This window comes from Micromys minutus (genome assembly GCF_963924665.1).
Source record: "Micromys minutus genome assembly, chromosome: 1".
Taxonomy (NCBI): Eukaryota; Metazoa; Chordata; class Mammalia; order Rodentia; family Muridae; genus Micromys; species Micromys minutus.
This window is the reverse complement of record NC_137969.1, coordinates 78,464,286-78,489,858: the sequence shown is the minus strand read 5'-3', so window position 1 is coordinate 78,489,858 and position 25,573 is coordinate 78,464,286. Positions and strand designations below refer to the sequence as shown.

Below are 25,573 nucleotides of genomic sequence, written 5' to 3'. Positions count from 1 at the left end.
CTGCAACCCTTTAATACAATTCCTCATGTTGTGATGACCCTCAACTATAAAATTATTTTCATTGCTACTTCATAACTGTAATTTTGCTATTGTTATACATAATGTAAATGTTTTCTGATGGTCTTGGGCAACGCCTATGAAAGGGTCACTTGACACCCCTCCCAAAGAGGTTGAGACCCACAGGTTGAGTGTGGGTTGATGTTAAGGTGATACATGATTGAACAGTGGAGAGGTAGGCGGGGAAAAGGCTAGGAAAATGGAAGAGGAGAAGAGGAGGAGGAGATTCCGGGAGGAACTAAGATGGAGGCAGATGTGTATGTTTCTCTAGGCTTATCTCTAGTTTGATGAGGTTGTTATTATTTCTAAGGGTTCCTAAGGGTCTTTTTATCTCATCTAGAAGTACAGTTTTTATCTTTGTCCACTGGTTATAAGCCTATTGTGTAGCGGGTTTGTGGATTAAGAATTTAATATATAAACCTGCTTGATAAGCTACCAGGCTTTGGAGTCATGCTTGTGCCGAGTGGTAGAGGAGAGGAACACGCTGGGGTGGTTGTGTCCACCCGTGACAGAAGCAACAGGGCAGACGGAGTGAACTGCCTGGGAACCACGTGGCGAGGGCATCTTTCGGACTGTGTGACGGAGTCCATGTGCTCGCCTCCTCACTGGAGCGGCTCCTGAGGAGTGACACCTCGGGACTGATAGCAACAGAAACACCTCATAATATTTACCGCAGCAGCTGAGGACAGCTGCTCTAGGTGAAAGACACTGGAGTGATTAACATGTGCATGTAGAGTCAAGCTGGATTCTGAGCCAGAGAAGATAGGCACAATGGAGGCAGCTTTGATTTACCTGTGGGCCCAAGCAAGTAAGGACTCAGTGATCAGTGCTTTTTAATGAAAGTGGTTTCTAAGTTCTTGATACAGAGATATTTATAATCGTCCATGCCGCTTGCTAATATGTGACTGTGGTGGTTTGAATAAGTATTGCCCCAGGAAGCTGTGAGATTTGAATGCTTGGTCATTAGGGAGTGGTACTAGACAGGGATTAGGAAGTGTGCTCTTATTGGAATACGTGTGGCCTCATTGGAGGAACAGTGTCACTCGGGGTGGGCTTTGACGTTTCAGATGCTCAAGCCAGGCTCAGTGTCTCTTTTGCCTGTGGCCTGCAGGTCCAGAAATAGAACTCTTAGCTCCTCTCTAGCCCCTGATGTCACCATGCTGATAATGGACGAAACCTCTGAACTGTAAGCTAGCCCCACTTAAATGATTTCTTTTATAAAAGTTGCTGTGGTCATGGTGTCTCACAGCAATAGAACACTAAGTAAGACAGTGACTCAGTTGACCATAAAAACCATGTTTCCTAAGTTTTCACAAATGCTAGTGATGGTCAAAGAGACCTTTGCACATTACTAAAGAAGAGTGAGGGCATAGGTTCCTGACCCAAAAGCAATCAAAATAATTGGCCAAATTAAGGCACCATGACCAAATACAAAAAAAAAAAAAATAAGATTATTCATTAAAGCTAAAGAATGACATGTCTATTATAGCTCTATTTTCAGATTTCTTTATGTTCTTTGCAAGGGCATTAGCTAGCTATGAAACAGAGCAAGGAAGTCCAACACAGTAAGCAAATATACAGACAAAAACATCAACTGCAAGGGCTGGGAAGACAGCTCAGTGAGTAAAAGCACTTATTGTTCTTGTTAAGGACCCAGGTTCGATTCCCAGCATCCACGTGGTAGCTTGCAACAATCTGTAACTCCAGTCCCAGGGGACCTGAAGCCCTCATCTGATCTTTAAGAGCACGGGGCTTACACATGGTGCACATATATGCGTGCAACCAAAACCACTCATACACATAAAATAATAAATCTTATAAAACACCAAATAAATAGAAACAAACAAGCGAATAAAACACCTCTGGGCCGTCTAAGGGCTCTGTGATAATCTCACCACTATGTCCTGCCAGAGGCGCAGACTATGACACTTTCATTCTGGGCAGGCCAAGTCAGCCAATTGTGAAGGAGCAGACTCTTGCTATAGTGAGTCCAACATCAACCCTACATTACAGAACAGCTGATGGAGGGCTTTCTTCTGGAATGTTCCTCCTCCTGTTTGTTTTCTTGTCCCCGGACATCTTTTCTTATTTTTGTGTCTATAAAATACTTGACAATATATTTTCCCACAGTTAAAAAACTATTAACAGAGGACTCATAACCATAAAGTTTAAAAGACATGTAGGAAGATAAATAAAAAGAGAACATAAATACAAAATTCTATATTTTTGGAATAAGTCTAGCGACACCAGACTTACTTAAAGAAATATGCCAAGCCGTGAATGAGATGACTACATCGGCGTAATGGCAGTGTAAGGGAGGTTTCCCGCCTGAATCCCTAAGTCTGGATCCTGCCAAAGGAAACAAAACTGAGCAACTCTTAACATTTTCTAAATGGTATCAGACAGATATTTCATCACACGCGTCCCCTTTGACTCGGCTCCCTCAGACTGCCCACAAAGTAGCATCTTCTAAAGCACCTACACCCTTTCGGCGCCGGGCTCTAAGAGACTTCTCAGTGTTCCCTACTTATCCCTCGTACAACCCACGTGCTCCTCCATCGGATCTGAACCTCACAACCACTGGAGATTCTCCGAAATTAAAGAAAGGCCGGAGCGGTCGACCTGCTCAGTGTCTCCACTGCCTGAACTTGTCCCCTCCGCCAGAGGACAACACCCGGAGCGACGAAAGGCTCGATCTCGGTGCCCTGAGTCCGCCCCCAGGCGCCCTCTCCAGGCCTCGGAGTACCGAGCGGTTCGATCTCCCAGGCCTGAGCCCGCCCCCTCTGCCCAGCGCTAGGCGGCGGAGCGCCGAGTCGCTCGATGAGTGGGGGCGCTGCCGCAGAGCGGAGCGGTGGCGGGTCTGCGCCCTCGGCCTTCCCCCTCCCACCCTTCTTCCTCAGCTTCCCGCTCCCTCCCCCGCCCGGCCGGCGCTGCCAGCAGGGACTGCTGCCGGGAGCTTCTCGGAGGCCGCAGGTATCCCGCCCCGGCGCGCGTGAGGAGGAAGGAAGCCAGGCGACGCCCCTGCCTACCGCCCCCAACGTCCGCTGGGGCCGGGAGCTGGCCTGCGCGAGGGCCTGGTCGCGAGTGGGGAAGGCTGGGGCCCGGGGTACCCTGAGGAAGGGGCGCGAGGACTGGGGAAGCGGCTGGGGCGGCCGAGGAGCTTTGGAATCGAGTTGCCCTCCAGGGGAAGAGCTGTAGGAGGGGGGGCACCTGTACGGGAGTGGGGGGGCCAGAGTTCCTAGCAGACGTCGGGGCGCGGGGCCTGGGCGGCCGCGGGGAAGAAAGCGGAGGAGCTGGCCCGGAGGCTCGCCTGAGGTCCTTTCCTCTGGGGTTCGGAGAAAGCGCGCAACCCCGTTGTGCTTAGACTGACCCGAGGGTGGAGGTGAATCCTTACACGTAACAGGTTTTGCGAGTACGATTTCCAGTCACGATTTGCGTGGAACTGTCACCTGCCAAGATTGAGGAAGCAACCAGCAAGGGAATGGAGCTGAGCCGAGGAAAGCCGTGCCCAGCCACATTCGAGCTTTTTAGTGAAATGAAATGCACAGAGCTTGTTTTGTCAAGTAGAAAAGGCAGAGTAGATTAAACAACAGGTTAGAAGTGCATTACATGTAAAGCCACTGAATAGAGAACGCACGACAGAAGATGCATACGTGACATTTAAGCGAGCGGGGAAGTACACGTAAGAGTCTTGCGATGTTGACACTTCAGTGAACCGGGTAGTATTCCATCCACGACGTGGAAAGACATCACGATGACACTTACTACGTAGACACGTTAACTGACAAGAATATTTTTGGTAGGAGGAACTCTAGGCAGAATGAACTCAACTCTAATTTCTAAGCAGTTTATTTCTGCTACTTGTTTCTAATCTATAAATATCATTAGTTTTGGGTAGTTTATCAAGGGTAGCTCGTTTATCAGTCTGCTATTTTGCTGGTGGCTTGTTTCTTTATTTGTCTAGCCTGAGTTTGCTTCGTTTCTCAAACTGACAGCCTGGATTTTTAGAACTTGAATAAGAGGTTTACCCCTCGTCAAGGTTTATTGTTATACCGTGTAAAAGGACATTATGTGAACTTGCTTGATCCCACTTTCCTGTTGGCTAAGATCAGTTGGAGTACCTGTTCTTATCAGCCAGTTGTTTCTTTTGGACTGTAGAGGATAAAAATATAAAGTCCAGATACAGTTAAAATCTCACTTTCTTCAATTCTTGCTTTACTGACTTTTTTCTCAGTGCATCCTGTAACGTTTTTGAATGAAATTTATTCTGAGATTAAGATGTAAGGGGTAAAATGGGCCAGATGATTCTAACAGAAGTAATGTGGAATAAAGAGCCCCAGAGCCATCACTCAGGCATGGACGGGCAATAGTTATAAGTGAGGTTGTTGGTTTGAAAACAAATAACAGGAGGCTGATTTCACTGATACCACTTTGATTCCGGTTTCTCTTAGTGCCTAACAATCAATAGACTAATATCTAAATGATTCAAAGATCTGGTCTTTTAAATAGAAGATGGTAGGTTGTTAGGAGAAAGTATGTCTTTCTAGAACAGAGTTCTAGACCATGATGGCAACTAAACAAATAGATATTAAAACTGAAAATGCATAGCCACTTATTGATCTGTTCTGGCGGTACGACATAACAGTTATTTATCTTACTACATTTTCTTAATGCTTATCTGAAAGACGTGTCAAGAATTTTTTAAAAAAGAAAATGCATATGTAACACTGGATGCTAAAAATGCTTTTGTTACTAAAGATGCATATATGTGTTTAGCACATTCTAAGCATCTTAGGCTTTTATGGATTTTTAGTCAGACATCATCTGCTACAAAACACTGGAAATATGTATTTGCATGACAGCTACTTCCCCAGAAAAGAATTGGTGATGTTGCATACTCAAGTGTTTCCTGAAAAAATCCCAGTGCACATTAACGTACAAAAGGCTGTGAGGTCTTTCTACAGTATAGGAACCCAGCTTTGTTTAACCTTTTATACATACATATATATATATATATGTGTGTATGTATGTATATATATATATATTTATACATACATATATATATGTATATATATATGTATGTGTGTATATATATATATATATACGAAAAAGCACATTTTCTCTCAGAAAAATGTATGTGAACCCAGAAAGCAAGGAGAGTGTTTTCCCACAGAAAGCAAGCGATTTTTCAGGACATTCCAGAAGACACCAGTTGAAAGGCCTCTTAGTTTGTTTCTACTACTGTCTTCTAGGAAATAGCCACAACTTTCCTCTTCTTCAGTGGCCACTGAATAGAAACCGTTCATGAGATTTAAGGGAGTGGTGAAATACACATAGAGTGTACTTCCAAGTTTTTATACCTGGTTGGCTGTAAATTGAGATAGTCACTGTCCCTTTGTTGGTTTCATAATTTGCTAGAGTGGCTCACAGAATGCAGGGAGATGCTTTGCTTAAGTTTGCCTGTTTATTTTAAAGACTGTTATAAAGGGTGCAGATTAATTATCAGATGGGATAGATGGAGAAGTATAGGAGAAACACAGAGCTCTCCTGGCCCCTCCAGGTGCCCACCCTCTAAGAAAGTCATGTATTTATGCTTCAAAACTCCCTGGGGTCTGGACCTCTTGTATTGTTTTTTTTGGGGGACTAGACCTCTTGGATTTTTGTATCTGGGGTTCTGACCACTTGGTTTTTCATGGATACTTCATTTGTGTGACTAGTAGGTTACAACAGCAGCTGTCAGAAGTCACTTCAACCCTTATCCCTCTACCTTCTCCAGAGGTTGGAGCGGTGTGGACTGAAATAGCTCTCAGCCTTTTAATCTTGACTTTGATTTTTCAGTGATAGCTTCCATTCTGAAGCTGATTGTAGACTGCAGGACACCTGTCAGTCTCAGCATTAAAAAGTCATATTTATCTCTCATGGGTATGGGGCTTTTGGGATCCACATGTCAGGAAAAAAGAAAGCCAGAGAGAGAGAAAACATGTACATAGACCCATATTTGAATACATGTGTACATATATGTAGTGAGGCAACACACACACACACACACACACACACACACACGGAGAGAAAGTTGTTAATACTAGATTGTCACATTAGTACTTACAAATTAGCCCTTCTCATGTAGCACCAATGGAGCATAAAAATGTTTTTGTATGTGTTATCTTATGTGACTGCCTAACTTCATGCAGAATCCTGGAAATCACTGTTTTACAGATGAGGAACCGAATCATTCCTTAAGCAACCAATTAAAAGTGCACTGACTAGAAGTATGCCACTGTTTTCTGATTCCAAGTGAAAATCATAAAGCTTTTGCAAGATTTAGGGACTATTTCCTTTTTCTCCCTCTTTGACAGTGTCTGTTCTTTCATGTCATAAAATTCCAAATTCACCATATTCTCTACATGTTTCCTTGGGGGAATAACATTCATTTTTACCATGGTCTTAACTACTTCAGTCGAAGACTTAGCATATAAGTGTATCAGTAGAATGGAGCAAGGGTAGGTAGGTAAAGTTAGGAGGAAGAGGTCTAGGGCATTGCACAGTGTTGGGCACTTTAGCTTATACTGCAGAGTTCCTCACATGATGAAATTTGTTGTTGTTTTCCTTAAGGTGGTGAATATTTACACTGTTGGGAAGTACAAGAGTATTTGTGAGCAGAAAGTATGCCTCCCAAGTTCAAGCGCCACCTAAATGACGATGACGTCACTGGGTCTGTGAAAAGTGAAAGGGTGAGTTTAGAATCTTAAGCTTTAAAGAAACTGAATGTTAAGTTGCATTCCTTGCAAATATAGAAGAGTATCTGAAATGTATGGAAACATAAAAGGAAGAGATCCTTTTTCCTGTTCACCCTACTAGGTCACACCTGATGCCCATAATAAGTACCATTGGGCTTTCTCTGGGCCAGCCATTCTCCTGTGAGCTCTTTAATATCATGTGAACTTCAGTTTGGGTTTCATCTCTTTAGAGTGATTTTCCACAACAATCTAAGTCCCATGTAGTCACCCATTGATCTTTGAATTCTCTACATGGTATTTTTCTCAGGATCACCCATTACGTTGAGAGTTGAGACATCACAGCTCACATATTAAATGCTCAGTATTAGCCAGTAGTTGTTAATGAACATTTCATAGAGCCTTCTTTTTTTACTCTCTAGTTATTTATTAGTTATTTTATATAGGCTTACAACTATCATACATACATGAATTTCTTTTGTTCCCTCACACTTGTGCCAGGTTGGTTATTTTTCTCCTCATCTTTTACCTTTCCTTGGGACCACTAGGCACTTTAGTGAACTTATTCCCTTTCTTCTTCTTCACTCTGTTTTTTAAAATATTAACTAACTATTTTAGCAGTGATGTTTGAATGGTGTCAACACACCAGATCTGATCTACCTTCACTGGTGTGCTTTTTTCTTTCCCTTCCTGTCCTCCTTCCTCACCAGGATGAGCACATCAGTACACGCCCACTTTCTCACATTGCACCCCCCATACTGTTCGAAATGACATTACCATCATTTATTTTAATGTGTGTGTGTATAAGTTTGTACATGCATGTATGTAAGTGTGCTCACCTGTATGTGTGAGTGTGAAGACTACAAGTCAACACTGAGTCTCTTCCTCCGTTGCCCTCCACCTCATTTTTGAGACACAATCTCTCGCTGACCCTGGCACTTGCTGACTGAGTAGGCTTGCTGGCCAGAGAGCATCCTCCTGTCTCCATTCCTCAGCACTGTGTACAGATAGATGCATGATGCCACCCCTGGCTTTTTTAACATGGCTGCTGAGAGTCCAAACTGATGTCCTCAGGCTTATGAAGCAAGTGCTTTACTTACTGAGCCACCCCCTCAGACCTCATCAAACATTCAAATTGACTATATATTTGATTAGATCCATTCTTATCTTAAGACTTGTTCTTTGTGGCTAGTCTAACTCCTGGAGGAGTAGTGTCCTCAGAAAAGATACATCCATGATTCATTTCCTATTTCTGTAGAAGCAAATTGCCACAAAGGTAAAGCATGATAAAGCTATTATTTTATATTCTCTCAGGGGGAAATTGCGCTTTGGGCAAGCTGCCAGAGGCTACCTACCTTTCTTGGTTCATACCCTTTCTCCATCTTTAATCTCAGCCTCACAGTGTCTCTTTCTTGCCTTCCTCCTCTCTTGGAAAAAACATTTTCCTTAGTTGAGGCTTAAGTGAGTAATCAGTAAGAACCTTCAGACTCCTCAGTTACCCCTGCCAAATCTCTTTCCCTTCACAAGTTAACAGTCACAGGTTTTGGTATTGGGACATGGATAACTTTGGGACACCATTACTCTGTCTACAAAAATATGTATTATCTGTATCTGAATGTCTAGATTTTGCTTAATTTTAACCTCCTGGTAGGACCTCATGCTCTGATTTTAGGGGAGAATGTTGCACCATCTTCATTTCAAGGGGGATTTTGTTTGATAGTGTGAATTTGTAAAGTTACCTTGTAAAAGCCTCTAGAAAAGCCTTTATCTCTGCTCTAAGATCACCTCTCCTCCCTGGACTCATTCTGGGGTAATCTTTGGACTCCACACTGAATTGTTAACTGAGGACAGAGGCAGGGGAATGGTAGGTAGGATTCTGGGATTGAAAGCATTTTCTCTGGAAGGTCAGAACACTGTTCCGTTTCTTCAGGCATCAGTAACCTACTGTTCCCTTTTTCTGAAAATGTCAACAACCTAGAACTTGTCTCTGAGATTTTATAATTCATCTGTATCTGAAAACTCAAGGTCTTTTTACTTCTTGACAGAGAAATCTTTTGGAAGATGATTCAGATGAAGAAGAGGACTTTTTTCTGTAAGTTAATTTTTTTATCCAGATATAATTAACATACAAGTAAGTGCATCTGGTTAAAGTGTTCAAGTGAGGTATGACATATACCAAAATAAATCTTTATAGTATTATCAAAATAAGGAACGAGCACAGTTGCCATAGAACTTTCCTGAAGCTCTTTGTAAGCTGTTGCTCTCCTAGACTACGTTCCTTTCTGTCACTGCAGATTTTATAGAGTTTGATATAAATGAAACTATATGTTGTGCCCCCCCCACGCACCTTTTTGGATTTTTAAAATGGCTTCACTTACATAACCTGCTTATTTTGAGATCCATCTGTGGATCAATAGGTTATGTTTTGAGGTAATATTCTACTGTATTAACACATACAGTTCGTGTATCCACTCCCTTGTGTGTGTTTTAAGTGGTTTCTAGATTTTCGCTCAAACATATAAAACTGTTGTAAATGCTTGTGTGCAGGGGTTATGAGAACACAAGCCTTGATCTCTGTCTTGGCCAAACCCCTAGGCGTAAAGGCTGTGATTCAGAGTGACCACATCACGACTAGAGCTTTGATTTAGTTGAAATAACTATTTTACACATTTTACGTATCTTCCCTCCTTCCATCCTTCCAGCAGGGTCTCACTCTATAACACAGGCCTCAAACCAGTTATCACCTTGCCTCTGTTTCCCAAATGTTGGGATTATAGATGTGTGTCACTATGTGTCACTCTGTCTTTTTCTTTCTTGATCTTTCCCTCCCTTTCCTTCTCCTTCTCTTCCCTCTCTCTATTTTCTCATTACTTCTTACATTGTAAATACTATAATGATTAATTTATGTTTTCTTGTAGGAGCATTATAGTTTGTGGACTTTGAGTTTTGAGTTAGGTATTTCCTAATGAGTTTTTTTTGGTATGTTGCTATAGTTGTCAGACTGCTCATCCAAGGTGATTCTTAAGGTCCCCGATACAGTGTTTTCTTCGGGGCCCTAGAAGTTCACAGATGAAGGGCCAAGCTTTGTTGTCCTTGGTGTCTGTGGGGCCCCTGATAAAGGTTTTCACCACTGTGCTGAGAACAGTCCAAGGTAGCTAAGGAGTCATTATTCATCGTGCTCTTCCCCGCCAGCTCCAGTTGTGTGCTAAGTCCTGCGTGCTCATCCTGGTTAATCCATAAGAAGAATGCTGGAGGGAAGATGGAGGTGTCTCCTCAGGCCAACAGGGGCAACCCCTTCTCAGCCTGTCTGAGGACCCAGTCCAGGGCTAATGTCAGTGGCAGCGATGGGAGGAGCCCCGCTTGCCTCTTCTGACTCAGTAGCTGTAGTCACAGACCGTAATTCTGCCCTGGGAGCACCAGGAGTTGTATCTCACAGACTCTGAGGCAAACTGTTTCTTGTCCACTTCCAACCACTGTTCCTCTGAAGCCTCTTGGTTTGTTTGCTTCTGGATTTTTGTTGTTGTTATTTCTTTTTCTGTTTGTGGTTATTAAGAATATTTTGTGACAGTTCACTGAGCGTGAGTATGGACGGTGTACCTGTACCTGTAGTTCCAGCTACCTGGGACATGGGAGACTGCGTGAGCCTAGGTGTTCAAAATTTACAAATTAAGAAGTAAGCAAAACTGAAGCCCGTGAAACGTGTTGATAGGCTACAGTTGAAGTGTGTAGATAATCTTCTATAGTTAACACGCAGTTGGAATGCTTGGTTTGGATTTGGTTTGTGGGCTTCTCTACATAGTCTTACCTGTCCTGGAACTCACTGTGTAGACAATGCTGGCCTCGAGATCACAGAGATTTCACCTGCCTCTGCCGTGCTGTGACTAAAGGTGAGCATCACCATGTCCCACTTTAGGAACAGTTTAACATAATGATTTTTAGGTAACTGCCTCATCTGTCACATCCTTTTTAATAACTGATTTTTATGCTTTTCTCTTAATTTATTATAATTTCTCTGGTTCAGAATATAAAATATTGTGCTTTGACTTATCATTTTGGATAGCTGGTCTAGAACTTCAGGATTTAGTTGGAGCTTTGAAGACCAAAAGGAAAAAGCTTATAGAAGTAATGGCAACATGATATTTTCATACTTATAAATGGCATTATTTTAATAAATTGTTTGATTTTTTTTTTCCTTCTAAAACAATTTCTTAGAAATGCATACTTTGACTTCCTTTAGAAAGTTTCATGTATAAAAAATTAAAAACATAGGTTGGTTTTATGTGTGTGTGTGTGTGTGTGTGTGTGTGTGTGTGTGTGTGTTTTATACCTTATTCTCTGTCTCCAGAAAATTTTCATCAAAATATCCTGACGTTCTCATTCCTAGAACATTGAAATGGGTGGATTGTGGTGGTGTTCTTACATTTTCCTCTTATTGTCTGGGTATCTATAAGAAAGAGAGTCAAAAAATATACTTCAAATTTTTTAATTTTTTAATAAATTCAAAGAGAATTACATTCTTTAGTTCTAAGGTATTCATAGTCACTTACAGTCAGTTACATTGATATGACATTTCAGAGTTTTATGTATAGAGGAAAAAGTATTGTTTAGGATCAGGATTATGTGCTGTGTAGTGGTAGCGCATGCGTTTAATCCCAGCATTTTGGAGGCAGAGCGGGGATATATTAGAATGAGGTGACACTGTTCTACAGAGCAAGTTGCAGGACAGACAAGGCTACACAGAGAAACCCTGTCTCAGAAAAGCAAACAAACAAACAAGTGGATTAGGATTATGTAACCTGTACCTTCTCAGGAAGTTTTAACACTTGGAAGAATTAGATTATGGCCAATGAAGTCCATATGTGATTATGTAGCATTCAGTTCTACCAACACCTGTTAAATACAGCTCTGAGTGATTAATGATGATCCATATTTAGGACCCAGCTTGATTGCACACATAGATATAATCTTTGTGCTCATATTTGTGAAATATTGTCATTACAAATGTATACTGCATGTTTTGTTTTCAGACGGGGACCATCTGGACCAAGATTTGGACCTAGAAATGATAAAATTAAGCAGTAAGTTCCTAGATACTTCTTGTTTAAATGATTGTCATAGTTCTATGTAGACTGTGGCTATTAGACTATAGTCTGTGACCAGAGCTGCCTATTGTTTTTATAAACAAAGTTTTTTATTAGAACAGAGGCAATATCCATTTGAGTCTATTTTAGTCATTGCTGTTTATTTTTAACTACGATAGCAGAGATAATATGGCCCAAAATGCCTTTAGATTCATATTCTATAGAAAAAGAAAGCGTGGCCAAAGGTGCAGGTTTCCTGTACCATTGTCTCACACTGTAGCAATAATACCAAAAGGAGCCAGTAACTTCCGTTCCAGTTGTAGAATGCTGTGCTACAAGGGAATTGTTGCTAAACTTCAGCTAAGTGGTTTTTGTAGTCTACATTATGTAGGCTGCAGAAACTGCATACGTCATCAGTACCTGGAAGTTTTAAGCAACTGTCTAATGATGGTCTTATAAAGTACCCATGGAGTGGAGTGAAGCTGTCCTCAAAGCCATTGTCTCAAGATTTTAGTGAATTCACAGGGCATTCTGCATGAGTGTGCCTGCAAGTGTGTCTGTATGTAATTGTTGAGCTAGAGTGACTCTGTCCATCCACATCATCTATCCTCTCTCATATCAAAAGTGTCACTGGAGTAGAGGAATCTGGAGACACATCTGGGTTCTTTGTTCAGCCAGTATACTTTGTTTCTATCTGAAATGCTTCTACAGAGTGAGCCTAGTTTAGAATATGGCCCAGTGTCTTTAGAGCCACACATAGATGGAAACTATTACTATAACTGACAGTCACAGAATTCTTGAGCAAAAAGAAATTACTGAGTGATGTAGTGGCTCTTCCTCTAGAGCTGCAGGCTGGCCGGATTTCGGTAGAACTCAGTCATCAAATGAGCAAATTGAAGCTCGAAGGCCGAGCCTCCTGAACACTAACCCCACATGACATGACTCACCGATGTGTACAAGCTGAGATGCCGCCATGTCACGTGCTTAAGGAAAACTCTCTGATATTAGTGCACCAAATAGGTCATTTTATTCAACTAAAATACATTGTTACCACTTAGTTTATAATAATTCAATGGAGTATTTCTCAGCTATTAAGATCAGCAACATTGTTTGGATTTATGTAATTGTTTAGATATACAATAAAAAAAGCCTCTTTTTGTCAACAGTACCTTAAAAGACCACAAGATGGGGGTATTAATGGAAAATTAGTGTTTTCTCTATAAAATAAGGAAGTGTGTGTATGTGTATGTGTGTGTGTGTCTGTGTGTGTTGCAAAAAATGATTTTTTTTTTTTTAAAGAAGAGCATTGACATTATCAAGTACATGGCTAAGCATTGCACACTGTGTAAAGTCTTTGAAAGACTATGACATTTAATTCTCATGAGTGAAATAAATCATCATCCTTGTTTTAAAGTGAGAAAACACAAGGCTAAGAGAGCCTTCCTTGCAAGTAGCATGCATACATAGTAAGTGACAGGCTGAACTACAAGGCAGCTCTTCCTGGACGTAGAACCCGAGCACTCTACACCATCTGCATCCCTGGCAGCCATTAGAATAGAGACTTTGCAGGACGCAGGTGCTGCAGACTGCCTAAAATGTCAGCCCCCTCTCCGTGTGTCTGATGTCCTTTTCTAGTCCCTGTGGTCCTAAGGCCATGAAACCGTTTCACCTCTTCTGTAGGCTGTTTCAGTTCTTAATTTTCTTTTACTGTGGCTTTTTCTTTCTCCCACTCAGCTGCATAGCTTCTAGATCTAACAGTCCTCTTCCCTTTGCTGTCCCCAGGTCTTTGAGCCACATCCAGTTCACCCTGTTCTTGAAATAACCCTTTCTCTTATGTATATTATCTAGATAAATCCAGTGTCTCCTTTACTGTGCCCAACTTATTCTTTTCAAAAAATTTTAAATATATATTTAAAAATACGTGTATGAGTATTTTGCCTGCATGGATATGTATGTACCATATGCATAAGTAGTGCTCGCAGAATTCAGAAGAGGGCATTAGATCCCCTGGAACTGAAGTTAGGATAGTTGTGAGCTACTATGTTGGTGCTGGGAACCAAACCTGGGTCCTTTGCAAAAGTAACAAGTGCTCTTAACTGCCATCTAATGAACCATCTAATCACCTGCCACACACATCCCCAATTCCTTCTTTATACCTGAGAATTGCTTTGGATATTTAGCTTCTTTATTGGCATATGAATTTAGAATTTTTTCTATTTTTGTGAAGAATGTCATTTGAATTTTGATGGGGATTTTACTGGCTCTATAGATTGCCTTTGGTTATACAGCCATTTTAGCAAATAATCTCTGAACACAGGAAGTCTTCTTTTTGTCTGGTGTTTTCTACAGCTCTTTTTCCATGCTTTAGAGTTTTCAACATAGAGTCTTTCCCATCTTTAGTTAAGTTTGTGAACTCATGACTTCAAACTGTACGACAGAGCCATAGTAATAGAGCACCATTATGCTGACACAAAAACAGGAATATAGAGCCTGATGGAAGAGAAGACCCAGAGAGAAAACAACCCTACACAATCACATCCATCCCATTCCTAATAAAGGTGTCAAAATGTGCACTAGAGAAATGGCTGCGTCTTTAATAAATGACGCTGGGGAAGCTGATGTCCACCTGAGAAAGACTGAAACTTGATCCCTTTCTCCCACAAAAGTCAGTTCAAAATGGGTCTAAAGACCTCGGTGTAAGTAAGACCTGAGACTTTGAAACTAGTAGAGAAAAGCACAGTAGGAATGTGTGTAGAGCAAGATAGGACTAATGGCTTTGCATCAAACTAAAAGCTGTGCAGAACAGAGTGAAGAACAGCATGGGAGAAGATCTTTGCCAGCTGCTCACCAGTATGGGATTACTATCCTCATTAAGTAAAGAATAAATAAAAAAGGCAAGTAATCTAGTTACTAAAGGACACTTGTGAAGAAGTACATAGCCAGTACCTCCCAAAAGGTATGTACACCCTCTTCAGCTATCAAGGAAATATAAATTAAGACTACATTAAAATTTTACCCCAGCCAGGCAGTGGCTCTTGTCTTCATCCTAACTCTAGGGAGGTAGAGGCAGGTGTATCTCTGTGAATTCAAGGCCAACCTGGTCTACAGTGAGCTCTAGGACAGTCAGGGCTGCACAGAGAAACCTTATCTCGGGAGTTAGGGTTAGGGGCCCTTGGGGGATTCCTTCACCCCAGTTAGAATGGCTGTTGCTAAGGAAAAGAAACAACAAATATTTGAGAGGATTCAGGAATAAAGAAGTCCTGACATACTGCTGGTAGAATGTAAATTACTCCATCCAATACAGAGATCAATGTGAAAGGAAATTTCTGGAAAAAAAAGTTAAAAGTAACCTTACAGAGTGGACAGGTGGGGACAGGAGAATCAGAAGTCTAGGCTTTTCCTCAGCGACCTAAGTTCTGAGTTTGAGGCAAGCTTGGATTGCTTAAGACCCTATCTTAAAAAATTAAAAATTTTATGAAAGCTTATATGATCTAGTTATCTTTCTTCTGGGTATGAATACCCCTTCCTTCCGAAAAAAAAAAAAAAAAAAAAAAAAAAAGGTCAAAGGCGGCTTAGCACAGAGATGTATGTGGTGCCCTTTCATCACAGCCTACATAAGAACAAAGTTACAGAACCAGCCGAAGTGCCTATCAGCAAGTGGATTTGCTTGTGTAGCCTTAGCTGTCCTGGAACTCACTCTGTAGACCAGCCTAGCCTGTATTCACAGAGATCCTCTGGTTGCTGCCTCCCGAGTTCTGGGACTAAAGACATGTACTACCACGCCTGGCAGCAAATTAATTTTTTCCAGATGTCAAGAAGAAGAAATTACACTTAGATTATTATAGTAAGTAAAGTCATCTAGCCTCTGATAGACGATGCCACACATACCCTCCTCTCATGTGGAGCCAGGTAGGGCCATATAGAGAGAAATATAATATTCAGAATAACTATAATTTTCCCAATTGTATGTAGCGGCCATAGTATATCTTGTTCATTTCTGTCTGCTAGTCAACATTTGTGTAACATACAGATGACTTGAAAATGTCAAGACTGTCCAGGCTGATATAGCTGAGGACAACCCTGAACTCCTGATCCTCCTCTGCCATTCGAATGCTCTGTACAGGTGAACACACATACCTGTGAACATTGTTCTTTTTTTTTTTTTCAGGAACTTCCATGTTGATTTTGTTATTAATTTACATTCCCACCAACAGTATAAGGGTTTGCCTTCCCTGCACTCTCACCAACATTTGTTGGGAGCATAGACTTGCTTTTTAATGGTTAGAGGGCTTCCTGTCATTGTTTTATGGCTCTCTAGATGCTAGGTCATCTTTACATAGCCTAATTATTGACTTACCTAGCACAAACATTTACAGTACTCTGCCATAAGCCTGTTGTGGGTAAATCCGTAGGCACTCTCACTCCTGTTCAGTCTCTAAATGGAAAAAAAAAGTCTGGCTGAGCTGGCTGTATTTTTTAGCTTTAGGATTAATGAAGTGTGTTAATTGTACATATGAGTAGTTTTATAAATATTTATGCCACTGTTCTTTAGTAGGATAAACATCTTTAGCCCTCTTGAATAATTAGGATTTGCAGTAAAACATCTCTTGGAGATTCAGTGGTCATGTCAGATCTTTATGCATTTCCCTGCTTTGTTGAGTTAGTCTTAGAGCTTTCAATAGAATAATGTGTGGAAGGAGAACAATGGGAAGCTGTGATGTATCCTGAAGAGTGTGGGCAATTCATGGGTATGCATAATGTTCTAATGTGGGTGGAAAAATGAGGTCATCAGGCATAGTAACTGCTCCTAAAATGTGATGATACTGCCTCTAAATCATCTATGTCTGAGTGGACCTTCACCTTGTTTGTAAAGCACCCACTTTGACTAGCTCAAATAAAGGATAGAACTTTTTTTCATAATTGCATATGACTGGGTTAATATGCAGGGAGTAGTGTAGAACAGGACAGAAAAGAGGTATGTATTAGGATTCTTTTTTAAAAACAGATGATCTATCTCTGCCTCTCTCTCACTCACTGTCTTTCTCACACAAAACAAACACACACAAAAAACAAATGCATATTCTTATTTGCTTAAATATATGTGGGTTTCTGTGTGTATACAGTTGCTTATGTTCATTGTGCTTTAAATATTTTTGAGTTATAAGTGTTGGGATTCTGTAAACCCCACTCCTCAATTACCTGGCAACAGTCAGGTATGCTCCACCCCAGTTACCTGACACTATAAAAGGGGCTACTTGCCTCTTCCTCTCTCTTGTTCTCTTGGCCTTTTGGTGTCCTGCTCTCCCCTCCTTCCCCCTCCTCTCCCACTTCCTCTCCTCCCCCTTATTCTCATAGCTGGCCTCTACTCCTCTACTTCTCTATTCCTCTCTTCTCTCTCTCTGCCTCTACTACCCTCTTAACTCGCCCCCACCCCCAATGACCTACATAAACTCTATTCTGTACTATACTATCAGTGGCTGTTCCTCAGGGAGAAGGGATTCCCCAGAGGCATCCCCATTTCCCCATGCCTCGCTACATCTCCATGGGCCAGATCCTTCTCACTCTCTTTATCTTTTAACTAACATTAGTGCCTAAACCTGGAACATCATCTTTTCTTTTTTATATCTACATCGTTGGCACCCCGTGTGAGGAGAGTAGATTTCCTCACGACAGGACATCTCTTTCAATAAGGACTAGAGATTCACTTTATTTCTCTTTTAAAATATTTATTTAATATTGTTTAATTTAAATATTACCTATTGTATAATATAAAGTAATTTAAGATAGATATTTGTCTGTAGTTAGAACACCAGAGGAATACTGGACATGCAAGTATTTCTGTGTTTATTTGGTGGTAACTCCTAAATGACAGTAGGTCGCTGAGGAACATTTGACTAATTCTTAAGTTTGTTTCAGTTTCCATTGAAGAGTCTGAGTTTGATTAGAAGAAGCTCCCATCAATAAGGAGGAAAACATCTTCATTTAAAGACTGATTTGCTTTTTTAATTTTTGCCTATTGGTGGGCATTTCCCAATATTCATGGGTGCTCCAGGTTGTCTTGGATCTTGATTATGCTCAAGAGAAAATTAATGAGCACTGAAGAGTTACATCTATTGAGTATCTAGAGCCTCAGAGGATGCTGTACATTTCCATTTTGGAAACTAGGTATTTTTCATTAGCCTCCAATAAACCTGATCATGTACTGTGGTGAGTCTGGTTGAAATGCATTGCAAAGGAAGGTGGTTTGTGATTACTAGTTTTACCTGCTGTCTCAGCAGTCTACTAAAAATAAAACAAAGCTTTTAGAGTCACACTGAGCATTCTGTCAGTGTTTGGTTTGCTTGTGATGTATAGTGAAGACGGAGTTAAGACTAAACATAAGCTTCCAGTTAAATATTACTTTAAAGACATCCTTTGTCCTTAATTACTTGGATATTCAGACCCAGAAATTCAAGAACAATGCTTAACTTTATAATTTAATGACAGCCTTTAGTTCTCTGAGAACTTGCCATAGCTAGTAAAAGTTTTTAAAGTGTGGGTATTTCTAAAAAAAGAATAAATTGTTATCTTTTTTCAAACTAGTGTTCAGAATCAGGTGGATGAAGTTATTGATGTAATGCAAGAGAATATTACGAAGGTAATTGAAAGAGGAGAGAGGCTAGACGAACTACAGGACAAATCAGGTACAGCCACTTGCTGTGTTTCTTGATGTTGTGACCGTGTGTGTGTGTGTGTGTGTGTGTGTGTGTGTGTGTGTGTGTGTGGAAATGCATGCCCTCTGGTTGTCCCACCAGAGTTAGGAATCGTGGCATTAATTAGGACATTAATTATTCAGTTCTTAAGCTTGATTTCCTGGCTTAGTTTCTGCCCACTAATGTGAATGGTCTTACTGCTTCTTACTCAGTTAAGAATGAAGAGTTTAAAACTTCATTGCTGAAAAGTTAAACCCTCTCTCTGCTCTTGCCTGTCGTATGGATATGCTTTGTGTGTCTTAGGGTGTCAAGACGTTAAAATCTAATCCATCTTTTACTGCTCCTTTCAAACTTGTTTACATTTTTATCTTTTCTTCTCTGGTACTCAGGTAGTCTTTATTTACCAGCAGTAGTCTCTGTGTCCACGATTCCTAGCACGTTTGTAGACCTCAGGTGTTGTTTGGATGATGACTTGTGCTTTCCCTGGAAATGTAGTAACTTTTGTTTTCAAGACAGATCTTGGTCTTTGAGCCTCTTGGCACTTACTCGCCCTTTGTGCTGTGTGAATGGCGCACGGCGGCAGACTCATTCTTAATGGACTCACTTGATTTTTTTCCCCATCAGAATCAGTTATCTTTGTTTTCTAAAAATTTCATTTCTTCCTGTGTGCAGTTTTTTTCTAGAGATGTGCCAAAGTATTTATTTTGTTTTTGGTGCTGGGATCTAATGTGTACCATCAGGGATCTGCCCACGAACAGCAACCCCAGCCCTTACTATTTTAAAAACTTTTATTACACTAATGTGTGTGCCTGTGTTTGCATGGGAGCACGTGTGCAAGTGGGGGCAAGGCGCTCTGTCCTTCCATCACGTGGGTCCCTATGTACCAGACCTAGGTCATCAGGCTGTGTTCATCTTGCCTCCCCTACTATCTTCATTTCTAAACTCTATTTTCTTATCAGGATTAAGTTTACACATAAGCATTGAGACCATAAGAAGGGTTCTGGAAATCTTGAGTGGGTATCAGGGTGGGATGGGATCGGTTGAACAAACTGACCTTCCACTGTGTTCCTTTTTTTTTTTTTTTTCATTTAATATAGACTAACAGACTTTGTGGGAACACATTTTAAGAAGTATAAATTAAAGTTTATCTTTGTGTGACTATGTAAAAGAATCCTGTGAGGTCATTTAATCCTTCTCTCCACCCTCTGTATTGCTATAGAAAGCTTATCGGATAATGCAACTGCTTTCAGCAACAGATCCAAACAGCTCCGAAGGCAAATGTGGTGGCGTGGATGCAAAGTAAGTAAATGAGGGGTGGGGGAGGGGCAGAGAAAGACGCGAAGAAAGGAGGCAGCTAGTCCCTGAGCTTGTGAGGACAAACACTGTAAGTGCCTTGCTTAAAGAACAGAGCAGTGCCTGAAAGGGTGTGCTTAGCTCTCTCCATTGTCAGCTAGTCAGTATCTGGACACATGCTGACAAACATGCATCTTCCCAGCTCCTGGAGAACAGTTCACTATGTACAGAGTGGGCTCGGGTTTGGTGTTTTGTTTTTTCATTTTCTTAAGAAAATAAAAGCTAGAGAAAAGTGTGATTTTTTTTTTTTTTATATAGTGGGAAAAAACAGTAACAGTTTGTATGTCAGAGACTCTCCTAATAAAAGGTTAAGAAAAAAGTCCCATTTTATTCCTTCATTATTAAATTTTATAAGGACAGATGGAATTGCTGCAAACTAATATTTCTGCAGAAATGAATTTTACTCTTTACGAACAGTCATGAAAATATCTTTTAAGATTTTACAAAAAAAAATATGTTAAGAGAGCAAGTCTTTCCTTTTTCATCTTGAATCTAAGTGTGTATTTTTATTTTGCCAAAATTCTTAAACATGGACTTACTGTTTTTAACCCTTCATTTTAGGGTTCAGCAATAATTTTCTAAACCCTAACTTTGCTATATGTTAAGTATTCTTCCAAGAGATGTCTTGGATTTACTGAGTTTTATCTGATTATCCGTTAAATATTCTGTTCCTAGAAATAGGACTGAAGAAAGACAAGTTTCATTGTTCCCATCATAATGAAAAAGTTTCCATTTATTTTTGTTTTCTTCAGAGAATAAACTTTGTATTTTCTTTAATTTCTTCTTCTTTGCCTCCTCCTCGAATGTTTTACAGAGATTTAAAAATCATGGGATTGCTTTTTAAACAGGCTAGGTCTCAGTTTAACTTTGTGGACCACTAATAGCATCAGGCACCTAATCCACATTGCTGTATAAGTAGCAAGTGTCTCCCACTTATCCCTTTCTACAGGTTCAGTGTCTTCAGCCTCACCTGACACTTGCTAGTTCCACATTGTGTTCTTGTTCATCTGGGAAGGTTCCCCATGCCTCCCACTTTTTGGATTGACTTTTATCATAGTGATTTAGGAAGGTTATTAAAAAAGGAGGTGAGGAAAAAAGACATCAGAGGCTGCCAATGGTGAAAGGGTGTAGGTGGTGATGGGCTGCTGTTGGTGAAAGAGCTTTGAGCAGTGATGGACATGGGTTTGGATGACAGTTTTAGATAGATAGCTCTGGCCATCTCCAAATGGGAAGCCCAAGGAAGGACACTCCATTCAATACAGGTTCTCTACACTTTTGTTGATATTTCCATTTAAATTTTGTAAAGTTCAGCCTAGTTAATTTTATATTAAGAGTGCTGTTAATTAAATTTCTCGGCCCATGCCCGGACCACAACAAACAAACACGGTTCCACGTGGAGAGGTTTAATAGAACGGGATGGGGCAGGGGTGGAGGTCAAGAGAAGAGAAAAGGAAAAAGAGAGAGGAGGAGGGGTTTCGGTCTTTTGTAGGGGTAGTGACATCACCTGCTCCCAGGTGGAGGTGGGATTCTGAACTGATGTCTTCTGGGAATGCTTTCCCTGTTTCCATGGCAATTGATGTGCCAGGTTCCTGTCACCTGTGAGTGGAGCCATCCCTGGGAGAAGGGGCTATCTTAATGCCAACAAATAGGACAAATTAATATATGCTTTATATTTTTAAGTTATCATAATTAAAGACCTGGGTTTTTACATCCAAATTGCAAAGCTTTTTCTATGTCCCTTGAGTGGTTTTGTTCACAGTCATTCTGTTTTTAAAACATATGATTCCTGTTTTTATTTATAACTGCCACTAGAATGAACCAGCCTTTTATAATATTGAATATACTGAGTTTTTTATTTTTGAAATGAACCTTATGAAAATCTTGAAAATAAAAAACATCACAACACATCAGATTTAACATATATATATATATATTGAAACACATGTATTTTATTTCAGAAAAAAAGTTTTTTTTTAAATGTACAGATTTTAAAAGCATTTTTACATAACAGTATATGAATACATTGTCAGTACTTGATTTTTTTTAAGGTTTGATAGTATGCCTTAAAATCTTACTAGTTACAATGAGCATAAAGTACATGTAAAACAAGATGTAACCTGGAAATAGTCAAAGTTTTCTTGGTGTGTAAAGATTAAGCATAATGATTTTTCTTTCTTTTTTTTTTTTTTTTTTTTTGGCCTTTGTTTTTCTTGAACTTCATGTAGTCTGTAAGTTGTTTCTGGGGTGTTCAGAGCTTTCTGGGGTTAGTCATTATCAGTGACTGCATATTATGTCTGTTCTTTTGTGACTGGGTTACCTCACTCAGGATGATATTCTCTAGATGCATCCATTTTCTTAAGAATTTCATAAAGTCATTGTTTCTGTTAGCTGAGTAGTACTCCATTGTGGAAATATACCACAATTTTTGTATCTATTCATCTACTGAAAAGACATCTGGGTTCTTTCTAGCTTCTGGCTATTATAAATAGGATTATAAATAGGGCTGCTATGAATATTGTGGTACATGTGTCTTTGTTGTATGTTGGAGTGTCTCTGGGGTATATGCCCAGAAGTGGAATAACTGGGTCTTCAGGTAGTACTATGTCCAATTTTCTGAGGAACCACCAGACTGATTTCCAGAGTGGGTGTACCAATTTACAACCCCACCAACAGTGGAGAAGTGTTCCTCTTTCTCCACATCCTTGCCAGCATTTGCTGTCATCTGAATTTTTTATCTTAGCCATTCTGACTGGTGTGAGGTGGAATCTCAGGGTTGTTTTGATTTGCATTTCCCTGATGGCTAAGGATGTCGAGCACTTCCTTAGATGCTTCTCAGCCATTTGATATTCTTCAACTGAGAATTTTTTGTTTAGCTCTGTACCCCATTTTTTAAATAGGATTGTTTGATTCTCTGGTGTCTAACTTTTTGAGTTCTTTGTATACCTTTGGATAATAGGCCTCTATCAGATGTGGGATTGGTAAAGATCTTTTCCCAATTTGTTGGCTGCCGTTTTGTTTTCTTGACAATGTCCTTAGCCTTACAGAAACATTGCAATCTCATTAAGTCCCATTTGTTAATCTTTGACCTTAGAGCATGAGCCATTGGTGTTCTGTTCAGGAAATTTTCTCCTGTTCCTGTGTGTTCTAAGGTTTTCCCTACGTTCTCTTCTAATAGATTCAGTGTACCTGGTTTAATGTGAAGATCTTTGATCCACTTGCACTTGAGCTTTGTACAAGGAGATAAGAAAGGGTCTATTTTCATTCTTTTTCATGCTGAGTGCCAGTTGGACCAACACCATTTGGTGAAGAGGCTGTCCTTTTTCCATTGGATGTTTACTGCTCCTTTGTCAAAAATCAAGTTACCATATATGTGAGGGCTCATTTCTGGATTTTCTATTCTATTCCATTGATCCATGTGCCTATCTCTGTACCAGTACCATGCAGTTTTTAACACAATTGCCTTGTAATATAGCTTGAGGTCAGGGATAGTGATTCCCACAGATGTTTTCTTGTTGTTGAGGATGGATTTCACTATTCTAGGTCTTTTGTTATTCCAGATGAAATTGCACATTACTCTTTCCAACTCTATGAAGAATTGGGTTGGAATTTTGATGGGGATTGCATTGAATCTGTAGATTGCTATTGGTAAGATGGTAAGATGGCCATTTTTACAATGTTGATCCTTCCAATCCATGGGCATGGGAGATCTTTCCATTTTCTGAGATCTTCCTCGATTTCCTTTTTTAGAGATTTGAAGTTCTTGTCATACAGGTCCTTCACTTGCTTAGTTAGAGTCACACCAAGGTATTTCATATTGTTTGTGACTATTGTGAAGGGTATCTTTTCTCTAATTTCTTTCTCCACATGTTTGTCCTTTGAGTAGAGGAAGACTACTGATTTGTTTGAGTTAATTTTATATCCAGTCACTTTGCTGAGCTTGTTTATCAGCTATAGAAGTTCTCTGGTAGAATTTTTGGGGTCACTTAAGTACACTATCAAGTCATCTGCAAACAGTGATGTTTTAACTTCTTCCGTTCCAATTTGTATCCCTTTGATTTCCTTTTGCTGTCTAATTGCTCCAGCCAGGACTTCCAGTACTATGTTGAATAGGTAGGGGGAGAGTGGGCAGCCTTGTCGAGTCCCTGATTTTAGTGGGATTGCTTCAAGTTTCTCACCATTAAATTTGATGTCTTAACCAATATATCTGAATGTCCTTCTGTTTAGTTAGAACAGCCGTTCTGAAGCTGTGGAGGCTCACACTGGACTTTACACTTTCATGGTCTAGTATATTTTTATACACTGGTCCACTAGCAACAGTGATTTGGGTGTTTGTTTTGTTTATGTTTTTAAAAACTGGCCAGCTTGAACTCACGGAGATTTTTTTGTAAGTTCTCTGCCACCCTAGTGTTGGGATCAAAGGCATGATCACTCATGCCTAACAGAGTTAGCCATTTTTAGTTATGTATGATGAAAATGTTTGCTGAAAGCAGGGCTTTTGATTCATCACCAAAATAAAATTAGTTTATGTAATGTGTGAATGTAAAAGGTGATGTAATGTGTGAATGTAAAAAGGAAATGTCTTTCCATGTAGAAAGGCAACATGACCATAAATTAAATGTCAGGCAGGTGACATTAAGTATAGTTATAAAGAAAATATAGTCCTAAAATGGAGATTAAAACATTGTAAAGGAAGTAAGGTGAGAAAACAACTCTTGGGTACTCAGGGAAAACTGCCATGGTTTCTACTGCCATGTGTAACTGTCCCCCTTGAAGCCTGCTGCCATACTGACAGCAGTCCCTGGTCCATGGTTGTTTTCCATACTGTCCTTATTATTGCTTATCTACAATGAGCTGTGGTTGTGGAAACTTACTATTCATCATGACTCTTGGAAGAGACACGCCAAATTCACTTTGCCTTACTATACACTCATTCCATTTTGCTGTTGGTTATTAGTCTCTTCTTTATGATTTATCAATTTATTATCATAGTTTGCCTTTATAGGGATAACTCCATGTAGTTTTGGTATGACCCATGGGTTAGGCATTCATGGGGCGAAGGCACATTTATAAGGAACATAACTGTGCCGATAAGACAAGACCATTTACATAAATAATACATGGAGTAGCTGCCTATGGTTTTTCATCCAGTTCTGAACAGAGTTGCAGAAAGTACAATTTTATGTCTCACATTAGGAATAGGCCCAGCTGGGCTGGAAAGATGGCTCAGTGGTTAAGAGCACTGACTGTTCTTCCAGAGGTCCTGAGTTCAAATCCCAGCAACCACATGGTGGCTCACAACCATCTGTAATAGGACCTGATGCCTCTTCTGGTGTGTCTGAAGACAGCTACAGTGTACTCATAGACATAAAATAAATAATACTTTTTAAAAAACAATTTATTAAAAAAGAAAGAAAGAAATAGGCCCAGCCCTGGAAAGGCTTCAATTATGGCTACTTACTGCCTAGATAAGACAGCCTTGATAGTAAAATCCAGCACACTAAAACCTTCACATGTGGGGAAATTTTGCCTATTACACAAGAATACAGAACAGCCATCATGTTCATGTGAGAAACAGCAAATTGAAAACCCTTTGGTGAATGTGCCCATTCATGAATGAGGTAGTATAGAATAGTAAATAGCAGAACAGATAGTCTTG

At 40.1% G+C, this 25,573-nt stretch overlaps 1 protein-coding gene across 3 annotated transcripts in view; it reads left to right on the top strand.

The window, feature by feature from the left end:
- Positions 1-2,891: 2,891 nt before the first annotated feature.
- VAMP4 (vesicle associated membrane protein 4) overlaps positions 2,892-25,573 on the top strand; it is a 28,902-nt gene continuing 6,220 nt past the window's right edge. For all 3 annotated transcript variants that reach the window (XR_013975119.1, XM_080920912.1, XM_080920911.1), the window contains exons 1-6: positions 2,892-3,030; positions 6,670-6,788; positions 8,837-8,883; positions 11,819-11,869; positions 18,455-18,555; positions 19,784-19,863. Coding sequence is in view for 2 of the 3 variants with exons in the window: in XM_080920912.1 (XP_080777038.1) it covers positions 6,723-6,788; positions 8,837-8,883; positions 11,819-11,869; positions 18,455-18,555; positions 19,784-19,863 (345 nt within the window). In the remaining variant the exon portion in view is untranslated. The remainder of the gene's footprint in view (positions 3,031-6,669; positions 6,789-8,836; positions 8,884-11,818; positions 11,870-18,454; positions 18,556-19,783; positions 19,864-25,573) is intronic.